This window comes from Aquila chrysaetos, chromosome 5 (assembly GCF_900496995.4).
Source record: "Aquila chrysaetos chrysaetos chromosome 5, bAquChr1.4, whole genome shotgun sequence".
NCBI lineage: Eukaryota > Metazoa > Chordata > Aves > Accipitriformes > Accipitridae > Aquila > Aquila chrysaetos.
In genome coordinates this window covers 58,041,082-58,055,412 of record NC_044008.1, presented here as the reverse complement: position 1 = coordinate 58,055,412, position 14,331 = coordinate 58,041,082, and the positions used below count along the sequence as shown (strand labels likewise).

At 43.0% G+C, this 14,331-nt stretch overlaps 1 protein-coding gene across 1 annotated transcript in view; it reads right to left on the bottom strand.

Annotated features, from left to right (window-relative positions):
- ALDH1A3 (aldehyde dehydrogenase 1 family member A3) overlaps nt 1–14,331 on the bottom strand; it is a 37,253-nt gene that overhangs the window by 15,469 nt on the left and 7,453 nt on the right. The window contains exons 3-7 of the mRNA XM_030015406.2: nt 11,700–11,840; nt 9,282–9,411; nt 7,526–7,587; nt 4,655–4,783; nt 2,122–2,235 (exon numbers count right to left, since the gene is read on the bottom strand). Coding sequence (XP_029871266.1) covers nt 2,122–2,235; nt 4,655–4,783; nt 7,526–7,587; nt 9,282–9,411; nt 11,700–11,840 — 576 coding nt within the window. The remainder of the gene's footprint in view (nt 1–2,121; nt 2,236–4,654; nt 4,784–7,525; nt 7,588–9,281; nt 9,412–11,699; nt 11,841–14,331) is intronic.

Below are 14,331 nucleotides of genomic sequence, written 5' to 3'. Positions count from 1 at the left end.
TTTTGTTAAGTGTGACATTATATTTGAATTTCCTCATTTTGTAACTGTTTTTCTTGTGTTTTACCTTTGCACATGGCAATCAACTTAATTTCTGCCTAAAAATACCATTGCTCTGGCGTGGAGCTGTCAGCAAGAAAAGCATGGGGCAGCTGGCAGTTATAGATCTGCATTTCTCATGGTTTGCCTTTGTAACTCGATCAAGACTCCTGAACTTAGCAGTACAGATCACCTCTAGTCACTCAGCAGCCTAGTCCTACAGACAGCACAAATAAGTGATGCATCATGCTGCAGATACACATAGCTTCACAAGAGGCATTACTACAAGCTAGCTGGCCAAAGAGGAGCAAGTTAATAAACTAAAGGAAAGGAAGAAATCTAGATGGGAAAACTCTCGTGGAGTTTAAGATCAGCATTTCCAGGCTGGCACTGAGCCCAAGCTGGGGCTTAAAAACCAAGTCAAAATATATTTTGAATTAGCTTCACTTCCTGGCTCAGAAACAGTAGCATTATGCTGCAAATACTGCAGAGATGCAGCTGAACTCACAGATGGGTGGAGGGGGAAGAAAACACTTCTAAATTACACATGCATTAGCAAAGAATCTGTCTCCCTCGGTGTTTCCTGCACACCCATGGATTAGGAAGACAAGCACAGCGCCTATAGGAGTTTTTTGCCTACAGGCTCCAGCAGCTGCGGTTTTCCTTCTGCCCCTAATCCACTAGATACTCCTTTTTCATTAAAAACCCAAACAGATCCATGTGGGCTGGATGAGTCTATAAGCTCTATTGTTTTCACACAGCCAGTGTCTCATCTGGGCTAAAAGTTTCTGATCTAGGATCTGGAGAGAAGCATGTAACTGGGTAAACTCCTAGATTAGATGAACTATCAAGAGAGTAAAAGCTCATTGTGAACTTTTACTTTATTGCATTCGTGTTTGTTCCCATGATCCCTATACAGAAACAGAGGCTTAACACACCTTCTCCTATGGGATAAGCGAAGCAGTTAGCATGTACACAAAGCCACTAGATGGTACTGTTGTTAAATGCAGCAAGTTTGAGGGTTCAGTAAGTTACCTTTACCGACCAAGAATACCATTCAAGGTAATTGGTCATCATTACACATTTAGATTACACTCTGCAATTTTGAGGATAGACATAAGAATGGATTAATTCGGCAAACGCTCAACAAGAATAATGTTACTCAAAGAAATAAAAGAGACTATATTTGCCTCAACTGCACCCATTGGTGTCAGCATTTCCATTGTTTGGACACTGCCTCTCTTCAGGGGGTGCATATATATTGCAAGAAAAATCTAGAGCAGTGACTGGAAAAACGTTCACATTTCTAAGCAAGCTTTTGTTTGAGAATTTTCAGCAGTGATTACTGGAGACAAATAAGTTTACATGTCAGAGCTGTGCTCAATTCCATGGACTAGGCCAAGCCATGCGCTCCTTTCCCCCATGTAGGTACAGAAGAGGACGGCTGTAGGTGTCTAATAGTGCAGAGGTCTCACTTCCACCCCTCTTGTAAGCAAGGCAGCTGTAGCTATTTACAGGAAAAAAATGAATAGAAGGTGCTTTACTGTGCAGGTCTCAAAAGAAGCTCAAATGTTAATCCTGTCCACGTCAGCAGAGGAAGCCTCGGGCGCTGGGCCATGTTTTTATTTAAGTCCTAGTTCCTCAGAAGTAACTAAAGCTGAGGAAGAATTGTTCAGGGCTCTGACTGACATGTTTACCAGTTGCACACGCTGGCAGGGCAGGACTGGCAGGCAAACTTGCCCAGAAGCTTCATCAGGTCAATGACATGATGTTAAGTCACTGCCAGCCTCTCCTGTAGACTGTCTTATCTTATGTCAGAGCATCTTTACTTACAGTTCTTACAGAAAAGTGACTGTTTGGCAAAACCCAGCTTACAGAAATGTGAGATTATCACAAGCGCAAGGACCTGAATTAGACAAATCCCAAACACTTCTGAGAAATCCTGTCACATGGAATGTGATGGAAAATGGTGCTGGCTATACAAAAATCGCTGACATTTCATTGGTCCAGTCTTACGTGGATGACAGTTTTAGAAGAGAATGCAAAGAGGACCAGCAGGTATTTTATGAGAAATCCATCACCTACCTTTGTTGATCCAGTAAAAGCAATTTTATCAATGCTGTGATGGGTAGAAATAGCAGCTCCAGCTGTGGGGCCATAGCCTGGCACAATGTTCACCACACCTGGAGGGAAACCCACCTAAAACAGAGGTTAAATACAGCTCTGTAGAGAGAGATTTTGAGCACTCTGGAGCTGATCTGCACTCCTGAGAGTGCAGTGCAATTCTCAGGAAGCTTGAATTAGTTGCACTATATTCCTTGCAATTAAGAATTGCAAGTTGCAGACAAGGAGCCCATACCAGATACATCACTGTTTTCCAGACTTTCCAGTAACATGGCTGTGTGCTACCAGCTGGAGTAGACGTGGGTGAAACTAACAGCCATGCTTAGGAAATGCCAAGTTTCAGTAAGAATTCTTGGAGGAGTCCCAGTTTCAAGTCAAAAGAGAGTAAGTCTTTTGGCCAAACTTGGCCCCCAGCTACTGCTGTGCAGCTGGAGCCAAGGGGTAACTGAATGAAAGTTTGTTTTGAACAAAGGTTGACATTTGTGGTTCTTCAGGGGCCAGAGGGATTAAGAAGTCGGTAAAACCTCACTAGATGATGGTGCTAAATAAAACAGGAATACAAGAGCAGATGGTAACAGATTTACTCCAGTTTCCACCACATTTACAACCCAGATTAGCCAACTAGTAATTTTGCCAAAAGAGACAAATGGCAAAACTTTAGGTGAAATTCTAGTGCGAGGAGAAGTGTGGGACTTACTGGTCTGTTTTCACTTCCTGGAACAAGAGTTTCAAGGATTATGCTCTTCTAGGTTAGCCCTCCCCTACTACTGATTGCACAAGGTTGTTTGCCCTGCAATTTCTAACAGTGGGATTGCAGGATATTAAATGTTCACCTCATTTCTTGTGGCTTTTTAATATAAATTCTCAATAAATGCAATAAATGCTCCTTCCTAATATAGAAAAAATTGAAGTAATTGCTCATGTACTGTCTTGCAAAAAATTATCTTCATAAGATGTTTTTTCCCTATTTTTTCTTTTCATAAATTGGACAGGCAGTCTGAGTTCTTCTATGGATGTGACAATGATAAAAGTGAGTTTAACAGAGTTTGCATCTTGGCTAATGAGTTTTCAAGAAAATACTGCATGTCAAACTGTGCAAGTAATGGTGTTTGGAGTCAGCAGCAAAGCCACAAGGAAGCAAAAAATTGGTTCAGGTCATCCTGAGCCAAAAAGTTTTTTCTGTTTTTCAGCAAAAATGAAAGCCAAAATATTTTGGTTGGCCCAAAATTATTTCATTGAACCTAACACATAGCTTTGCTTGTGTGTTAACATCTTCTGCATCCTTTTAAAGATTTTTTAAAAAAAGTTTAACTTATTCTTCTGAAAAACTGCAAAGAATTTAGCTAATTCTGGGTGGAGAAAAGAGCATCTTCAAATAGAATTATTCTGCTCTAGTTACATTTCTGCCTTGAAGGACAATTGTGAGAAACAGGCAGCTTAGAATTTTGGCTCAAAACACTAATTTCACCAGAACTGAATGTTTTTTTGAGGGGAATGCTATGCCTGTGTTTGGGGAGCTGTATGTCAGAGTGAAAAAAGCAGTGCTGTGGCAGGGCTAACTATAAGTCATGAAAACTGCACCCTATGTTCACTCTTCTTGTGTAACCTTATTAAGTCAATTAACTGCAGGAGATACTTAACTGGTAGTGTTTTTTGCACTGCCTTTCCTGACGGAGGAGCCCTAAGTGTCAATTATTAATGTATCCTTCTATTTTCTCCCAGGCTAAGCCAAGAACAGACAAAATCATCATTATCATTAGACTGAGCCTAACAAACAGACTTTTCCAGCTGAGAGGCAAAAGCGTATCTACAACCCTTTTAGTTTTCCTCACAATTAGTCACATACATAGATATAGGAAGCTGACGTACTGACCAGTCCTGGAAGGTACTGTGCACCCACCACCACCTCTGTATGATTAATAGATCTGAGGGCACCTGAGATCCTACCTGACAAGCTCTAAACCAACATTTTGAAATCCCAACCTATGACCTTCCCTTTATGTCAGTATCGAGTTGGCTTTAAAGGCCAGACATAGCTGAATTGTTCTACAAACCGCAGAAATTATGAAGAATTGTTTCCCATGGCACTCTGTCTTGCTTGAATTATCCCACTTTAAAATCGTACAAACACAACACTGCTGTCTAATCGCACTCTTTTTTGTCTCATTGTCTAATAAAACTGAGCTGTAGTCTTTCCCTCATTTAGGAGAGGGGAAGACAAGGCAGAGGAATAAAAGCACCATTTTTTCTCTCTGCAGCTTCCTAAGAAAAGAGAAAAACCTACAGGTTTTGTGATCTTTGCTGCCTCCCAGCCAGCCACTGCCAGTCATGAAGGCCTTTGCAAGAAAAGACTGAAGACAGAGGTTGTTCTCACTTTCCTCTGTGAGGCTTTAATATCTTTAAAACCTACAAACATACACAGCCAATTCAAAATACGTTCTGGCTTACAACCTTAAAAGAACAGTACCTAGACGGGATGTTCAGATTTCCTTACCTCCTTGATCAGCGAGCCAATATACAGCGATGTGAGAGGAGTTTGTTCAGCTGGCTTAATAACCAAAGTGTTTCCACAGCACAGCGCTGGTGCCATCTTCCAAACCAGCATTAGCAATGGGAAGTTCCACTGCAAGAACACAAGGCTGGTCAGATCAGCCCAGCAGAGTCACCTACTCACTTCCACACAGCATTTTCCCCACCTTCACACAGCTCAGGGAGAAAGAAGCAACTGGGAGGACAGCCACAAAGAGAAGCGTCTGTTTACAATACTGAGTTTGCTTGGACTATGGAGTATAACTTCCTTGATTTCCCCCTGAGATCCAAAATATTGCTGGCAGTCCTCAAGCTAATCCTGTAAGTTGGACAAACCTCTGCATGATGTGACCTCATTCTTTACAGGAGTTTGATCACACTTTGTACAGGATTTTGGCTGTTTACAGAAATTATGTTGGAGGCAGTGTCCTGATGCATCACTTCTGTACAGCATCCTTATGTGGGGGAACTACAGGGTGCAACTGCTCATTGAAAAAACCTCATTTTTCTGTGTTAGGTATTGGCTGAGTAGTTATACAATATCATTCAATTCCAGGTTTATAACTAGGAAACTGCAGTGGGTCGTTCAGTCATGGAAATCCAGGGGAGGTCTTATACTCCCTTCAAATTGTAAATTGTTCCTTTCCAATTAGTTTTCTTATTTGGAACTAGGAACCAGTCCACATCGGCTTCCTCTGTGCTAATCTCTTTCTTGGTCATGTGTATTTGTAGATCTTGGGAGCCTAAGCAAGAAGTGGAAAATCTAGCTCACACTGAATCTCAGAAAGGTCATTTGGCAGCAGAACGGATTTCTTCATTAAAAATAATTAATGCTGCTTTAGGGATGATGGAAGCAGGCCAACAGTAAGGGGACTTCTTGTCAAGACTCAAGCCAAGGGCCTTCAGCTATCAACAAAGCAGCCAAATATGTTAGGAATCCACAAATTCACACTTACAAATAAATTAGCAGTGTAGCTTTTAAGAGATGAGTTCTGTTCTAACCCAGCAGCCCTGCCTGAGACAAAGCAGAATTTAGTCTAATGTGCTATTCTTCAACTTGCCTCTCCCTCTTTCCCAGACCTGTTTCGTTTCAGTGAACTTCTCCAATGGCCGCATCCCATGATTTGTCCATTTGTCTTTTTCTCCTAAGCCTTCTTGAAGGCCTGATTTTGCAGCTTGAGCCATCCACACCTACATTACTCTTCTACACTTTCAGAGCATGACGTAACTCCATTAGAAGCCTTCTGTTGCAGAATGGCTGGTGAAAGTAACAGTAAAAGACTCCAGGGCTGCCTCATGACATCACCTTGGGATACAGTTCAGTCATATGCTGCACTTTCTAAGAACTTCCCTTGCTAAGAATGTTGGTTTAAATATAGTCAAGCCACAGGAAAATGGGAGGACTGTTAATTGGTCTAGGGAGACATATGCAGAATACTGACAAAATCTCTTTAAATCAAGCAGGAATACACAAACCCACAGACTGTTGGTATTAGAGATCAAACTGGGAAAAAATTGGGGGGGATTTGTTCTAAGTAAACTGAAGACAGATGTGGATTTGTTGACCCCAATCATCCTTTTTACAGATACAGTGTTGAACTTGAGTCAAATTTGGTTCCGTACTTTCTATTGTATTTATTGCTGATGTAGGGTCAACCTGAAATACTAGAAGTGCCACTATGTCCCCTATAGTGGCCTTCCAAAGCATTCTACATGTAGGCTTTTAAAGGGATAGTTTCCAAAGAATTGCTGAGTGCCAAAGGTGGCTGAGTGTGACAGGGAGATACCTTTTAATTGGTGATCAACATGAGGAACCTGATGTTTTGATCTTAAGTCATAAATTCTAGTTTCTCACAAGCAGTCATATTGCTTGGTCAGCCAGAAAAGCTGTGCAGAAGTCATGAAGCCAAACATCTGATAACTAGTACTGACCATCTCCCACTTTGCCTCACCCTGGCATTGCTAAATAGACCATACCATCTTATCACCAGGGATATAAGCTCAGTCCTGCTGAAGGAAAAAGCAAAATTTCCCCAGGTATCTTTGGGAACTGGTCCAGACCTGGTATTCCCAGGGTCCAGCAAATCCAATACCCCACATGCATTTCTTTCAGTCTCTCATATAACCTTATCCCAAAGGCAAAAATCTTCCACAGACTCTTATTGATCCAAGTACCCAAACAGAGAATCTTGGCATACCACCGTTTGCCTCATGGCCTGTAGGATACCATGTTCAAAGCATTTTACAACCAGACAGGAACAAACTGTGTCTCCCATGTAGCTGTGAAGTATTCCTGGTCATCTGTTTAAACAGAGCAAGCAACACACACTAAAACTGGAGATATTCCAAGAACTAGCGACACTGTCCCCTCAGCAAAGAATGAGACCTCAAGGAAAAGAAAACTCTATTCAGTGAGATTTAATCACAGAAAGCTCAGAGAACAGCCAGGGGTTATTAATAATGGATATGATTTAAAACTCAAAAATATGCATCAGCACTAGGCAGCAAAAAGCTAGCACATGTAATGACAAGATGGTCATCCCAGCAGTGCAAGAGTCAGAGAGATCTGACTGGTCTCTGGTGACTGGTGTCAGCCTTAGAGAGGAACAGAGCATCTGATTAGGAGACCCACCCTTCCATTGCAGAGGATTTTGTGTTGCCAAGAGCAATTGGCATGGGGGTAAAACAAGAAACTACATCAGGCAACTGTGATGGGAGTTCCCTGAAGAACAGCTGTACTTAACAAGGAAGCAAATGGCTGCAGTATAAGATGGGAAGTGCACATGTACTTCTTCCAGTTCTCAGGGAGATGCAGGGCACCGTCACTGCTACTTACTGGAGTTATAGCTCCACAGACACCCATTGGTTCATGCCTGGTGAAACAGATAAAGTTCTCATCTGCAAGACAAAAGAATAAAAGAAGACAAACCAGTCAAAATCCTTGCTTCTACAGAAACAGTGTAAGCCAACTGCACACTAACAGGTTGGGGACAGAACTAAAACCGTATTAGACAGAAAACCCTATATCTGTTCATCTTAACGCATGCCTCTGGGACACTCCAGGCAGATGATCTGTTTGAGAATAGGTCTTGTGTTAGCTCAAAAGCCAAACTGCTCATGGTCACAGTGGAGCCTTTTAAAACCAGGGGTTCAATTCCTTCTGCAAACTCCCTGTGTTGAGGCTCAGGGGAGGGTAACTCCTTACCACACTGAAGAGCAAGCACAAATTTAATTCAGATTGTGTCCACTGAAAAGAAGAGAAGCACTTGTCTCTCTGAGGGCAAAAGTTTTTAAACCCATTTAGTACAGGAATCATATCCAGTGTAAGAGGAATGGCACTTCCGGTAAGAAATTACAAGATGAAACTCTAGGAGTAAAGTAATACCATTCATCTTAAAATACTGCTATTACTCTGTCAAAGAGAAAGCAAGAAGGACATTTTCCTTACAAATTCATTCTTGCTGAAAACCTAGTTTCATTAGGAAGATCTGACAGAAAACACGAACATTTCTAATTACGGCTTTTAGAAGTGATTTTAAATCAGAACCAATGAGCAGCATCCAGGCAAGCAAAGCTTCACATTACTCTGAATGAGGGTGACAGATCTCAGTTTATATGACTAATATCGCTCCCTTTGCTGACTGCACAGGCTGAGCTAGTTCAGCCCTTCAGAGCTCTTGTCTGGTGGCTAATTTTTGTCTGCAATGCCTGTCCTTCATACAGCCTCAGTGATCACCCACATGCAGGAACAAAACAGGCTGATTTTGAAAATACACCATATTGCTCATCGTGCCACATGGACATCCGTTGTCTTAACTTGTTCTCCCCAAAACCATATTTGAACTTACATAGCTGAGCCAAAGTGTTCTCTCTGTTCCTGTCACAACAGTGCAGTGTGACTACTCTGGCTCTGCAGCCTAGGAAATATTTTGAAAAACCTCTTTCAAGTGTCAGAAAAATTGACAGGGTTGCTCCAAGAGCTCAGTGCTGTGGCTCCTGAGAGGAGTCAACATCTCAGACCCTCTCTTTAATAAAAGTTAAGAAAAAGCACTACATGATCTCTCTGAACATCTGTGAGCCAGCACTGTCAGGGATGTGGGAACATCAGTGAGGTGGGAGACACTGGCAGATTCCACATCAACCCTCTGCCACATCCCTGTGGCATCTAGGACAGCACAAGCGCTGCTGCCTTCGTACAGTTCTCCCTAGAAACCTCTGTCCTTACACTCTCTGACATCTTAATTCATTTCAGTGATACCTAATGAATAAACTCCCCTATAATGTGTAGGGTTTTTTCTTTAAGAATTAGTCTGAATTTAAAACCCAAAAGGTTTCTCTGTTAAAGAAGCAACAAAAGAGCCCATCCATTATTTTTCAGAGATCTATCCAGGCATTCACATTGTTCTCCCATTAGTTTAAATCTTGAAATCCATCTACTTAAAATGCATCCTGAGATAGAAAGGAAACGCAGGCTGTTTTTGCAGGTTTTCAGAAGTTGGCCTTTCCATGCATCTCCCTCCCAGCAGGCCTCCCTTTCACCCCCTCAAGCCTGATCCCATCTCAGCTCTGAAACTGGGTCTGAAGGAACTTACCCACTGGGATAGTTCTGCCCTGAATTTTATCAGCCCATCCAGCGTAATATCGGAGCGTTTTTATACAACCTTCCAGGTCAATGAAATAAGCCTGCAGAAAAGGTTTTCCTGTGTCCATTGTTTCCAGAGTCTGAAAAAACAAATTGCATGCAGTCAGATAAGTCAATGTTTTTTTTCTTAAAAAAAGCTTTTGGAGAAACTCCTTTTCAATTTTATTTTGCCTTGTGCTTCAGACATGGGGTTTCCTTCGCTCCCCTTATATTTAAGGAATGAAGTTGCTAATACAAATATGGTAGAAGGGAGACTAGACCCAATAACCCTGATGCGTACAGAAGTTGCTTTGTTCAGTGACTACAATGAAAGCACATCTTCTGAAAGCCCCCAGAAGGTGGCTGTGGGTAAGATAGAGGGCTGTGGTCCGGGGCATTGGTCAGAAATGATGTGAGTGTCATGACTTCACCGTAACTGACCCTCCAACGCAGATGTTCTGGATTCCAGATGGTGTCACTGAAATCAGTCAGACCCACTTTCCTTTTATTTGGAAATCTATTTTTTCTACTTCACAGCCCTAAAACCAACCTCTGAAAAGCCTCTTTTGTCCACAGGATGATAGAAAACACATTTTTTACAGAGTTCTGGTAAAGTAACTTTTGGGCTCAGATCCATGCTGCAACTAAGGCAAGGGAGAAGTTGCTTCACTAAAGCTGCACTGATGCTGAGCAGCTCTAAATGAAGTCCAGCCTCGGCCTGTGTCCTTCTCACTGTTCTGGACATTAGCTCAGTGAATGCTTTGTTCTGTACTCAGGTCATTAAATGGGATATTGGTGCAAATGTCCAGCACATCCATAAAGGAAGTACTATCCCCTGGTAGACTGAAACATCTTTGTTTACGTATGAAGTCATATCCCATCATCTTCCACAGACATTAGGGTCCAAACAGCACTCGAACAGACATTCCCCTTGGAACGACTAGGATTGTTATCCACTCTGAACGTCTGCTAAAACAACTGATTTTTATAAGTCATTACTTAGCATGCAGCCAAGGCAGCTACGGCTGGTTTTCTGCAGTCAAAATAACAATGCCAAACAAGCCCTCCCAGATCAGAAGGACAGCAGAAAGCTTGAAATGAGTGTCCTGGTTTATGGAAAAAGGAGGGTCCTCTGAAGTCACATCAAAAAGTGAGCAGAAAATGAACAGGGTGTATTCACACTGACACAGATTTTTTTTTTTTTTTTTTCCTTTTATTTGCTGGCCAGAACTGCCTTCAGACCTGGATTTTTTTGGTTTTGTCCTGCTGAAACTGGAGGCTGTCATGTGGTTAAGAGACTGTGTTGGAGAAAGAGACCCAGCTCAAAATAGTCATGCAAGTACAGGCTCCTAAGCACATCCCATATATGTTAAGTCCTACTGACCTCAGTGGGACATCAGCTCAGGAACTTAAACATATCTAACAGCACTGAATGTCATAAATGCCATTCCCCCGAAGATAAGCAGAGCCAAAGTGCAGCATTGAACTGATGAGTGCTCAGGTCCAAGATCTTAGATATGGACTGACAGTAGCCCTACACTGAGAGATGCTAGGATCTGTGGGCACAATTTGGAAAGATATCCAAGGCCCATGGAGTCTAAAGGCTTCTACCAACTGCAGTGCATTTCAGCTTAGGTCCTACTCCCCTTGTTCTGCACCAGAAGGACTCCTTCAGGACAGGACGGGGAATCATTAGCAATAGTTCTTCAGCGCTGAAGTCCAAGTTAACACAGCTTCATGGCTATAAAGTTTTTCCTGAGCCAGTAAATTCAGTAGGGAAACAAAGAGTTCCCACTTACACACATTTTAAACTTTGGATGACATCCAGCAAGAGAAAGATTCTCTTTCCAGCCCCCCATTTTAGAGGAAGCAATTTGCAAAGAAGTCAAACTGGCCTGTATTTTTTTAATAGAGGACTGAGTCAGTTGTAGTGGTTTGGGGTTTTGTTTGTTTGTTTGTTTGTTTTGTTGTTGTTTGTTTTGGGTTTCTTTGTTGGTTGTTTTGGGGTTTTTTGGTGGCTTTTTTTTTTTTTTTTTTAAGATAAGAACTGGGAGACAGCTATGAACATTGATGACTGTTAAATCAAGAATGTTTGTTGCTTTGAAAATTTAAGTATTTATATCTGTAATCACTTCAACAACCAGCTAAAGTTTTGAAGAGGAAGTCAACTATATAGAAAAACTAACAGCCGCCTTCTAAGACCCCTAACATCATCCTGCAGAATGAGGAAGATAAGCCATGACTCCAGCATGGACTCTTCTGCCCTTCATAAAGGGAGAGAAAAAAAAACACATTAGGTAGATATGGATGTAGCAAAATCAGAAGGTTGGAGCTGAGTTATCAGCCAGCTGTTGCTGGTTTATCACTGCTCACTGATCACAGTACTTACTGCCAGGATGACTCTGTCTCGCTCAAGAAGATCAGCCAGCTTGTGCAGGAGTCGTCCTCTGCTTAGGGCATCCATCTGTCTCCACAGAGACCCCCTCTGGAATGCTGCCTTCGCTGCTTCCACTGCATTATCCACATCGGGCTAGAGCAGCCACATACACAAGAAAACCTTAGGTTACAAGGAAGGAGCTGGACAATGGCACAGAAACCCCATCAGGCTGCTTCCTAGATGATGCTGTGGTGGCTAAAACAAGCTGTCTAACAAAACCACTTCCATTTTACTCCTGGATTTGAACCCAGGCCTGCAATAAGTTTTCGGTTTGGCCTGGGCTCATAAACAACCTTGGGGTCAGAGTACCAATAGGGTCTTTCAAGAGTAGTTTTATGCAACTGGTTTGTTTATACAATAATCCAGAATCATGTTCCTGCTGATACAGGATGTAAGTGACACTGGAGGAGGATGGAGAAACGAGATCCCAATTCTGTTCCTATTACAGCTTCCCTAAGTGTGACAGGCCACTGGCCTACATGAATCATCTTCCTCTGAACAAGTGTGGGAAGGAAAGTCCCCCATGAGAGAGATCATGGTTTTATCCAGGGGAACAATCACATCTCAGATCCCACCATTCAGTCCCACTGAAACCTATGCCAGTAAGAGTTAACACTCTAAAAAAGCTCCCTTAGATCCTAGATCATACTTCCAGAACACTTCTACCAGATGGGAAGGGTTTTGTTGGTCAGTGCTATGACAAAGGCATTTCACCTACACAGACTTAGTGCCACTCTCCCTTCAGCTCCCAACTGCTTTACCACACTCTGGACCAAATCTAACCCTGTTTACCCAAGTTACTACTCAGACAGGCAGCAAATTCCCTCTCTCCCCACAGCACCATCCCCAGAGAAGCTTCATGCATTTTCTCTGGCCACAGTATGCCCTGGACTCCTCCCTTCTTCCCACATACATTGATTAAAAAAGTGAAGGTAAGGGCGACCTCCCAACCCAATGAAGTCAATGGGAACACTGCCATCAACATCCGCAAGGGCAAGGCTGTACCCCAAGCATACATAAAGCATACTTCACCCTGACTTTGGACAGAATCCTGCTCTACGTAATGTCTGGCACAGTCCATGCCTCACTTCAGCTGATGGAGAACTTGCACCTCACCACAACATGTGGCTCAAGGGGGTGGGAAAGGAGGGAGGGTTTCAGGCCTTGATTGTTCCTCGGAGTGCTTCACCAGTTGCTCTCATTTATGTCTTATCTCAAGTCTTGCCTGGATACAATTACGAAGTAAGCCTCTGCACTGATCCAACAAGGTCTAGTCATTCTCCCCTCATGGGGGAATGTGTGGTGCTCAACCAATTAAAATGTTATGGGGAGACATGTTGCCTTCTTACAGCAAAAGTTCATGGAGAAAACAGCAAGTCATCACCCACTGAAATGGCACCTTACACTAAATTTGGCTTCTTTTCTTTACAAGAAGATTACACAGCTTTAAAACAGTCTGACTGATACTGCCAGGAAAAGAACCCCACCCTTTTGAAAGGGCACTGATGGGGAAACCATTGGAGGAAACTTGCTGTTACAAGGGGTTAAGAATGGCTCTGGTCAAGCAAGTGTGGTGGCAAGGCAGAGGTAGCAAGCAGCCACTGTGAACAGGCAGGCATGTCCTGCCTGGGGCCCATCACCCACAGGCAGAACAGGCCTTCAGAATGGTTTGCTTCAGTTGAGTTGATCTGGATTCAAACTGGCGCATCACAAAAGCCAGAAGGCATCCCCAGCCACTGCACGCATATGTACTCCTCATCCTGCCTGCTCGAATAGACTCAAGCTGAAAGAAGGCAATATTTTGTGTGACAAAGCAGACAAAGAAACATGAGAGGTGTGTCAGGTTTTAAACAAGTCTTCCCTTAGCAGTAATTAATTAGCTTCTGTGACCAGGCTGGGAGCACTGACGTGCAGAGCATTAGGTCTGCAGTGGCACAGGCCACAACGCAGCATGCCCTTGGTATTGGGGGACTTCCCACCATCCTGGCACTCACAGGAACAGGGATGAGATGGCTGTGTGGGCAGAGGACTTCAGTGCATGCCCAGATCTTCCTTATCCTCTAAACAGGGGAGCACCTGAGCCCTGCTGCAGCTCCTGCAAATACTAGTTGTCTTCATTCTTGTCTCTTTTCTCAGACACGCTGGGTACACATAGCAGCTTGGAGACTGCAGTCACTATCACACAAGCAAAAAGGCTTTCCCAAAACACCCTCAGGGGTAGCACCACCAAGTGAGATCTTGTGAGCCTGTACAGCCTCAATAGGCCTGAGAGACCAGCAAAAACAAGGAAATTCTTCAGGAAGGCTGAAATGCCATTCTTAATCCATCCTGTTATGACTAGGCATTAGGGGAGTCTGAATGGCATGTTCATTGCAGGCATGTTGCAATAGGTAGGCATAATGCGTGACAAAGAGACTCGTAACTGTCAAGGTGCCAGGGACACACTGTGGTATACAAAACCACAAGGAGGAGGAGGTCTGTGCATCCTGGTGCTTAGTTCCGATCTACACAGATTTACAGAGTATTACATAAAGAGCTCCACTAAGAGAATATTAAGATTGCAAAGTCAAGCACTGCAGCGTTG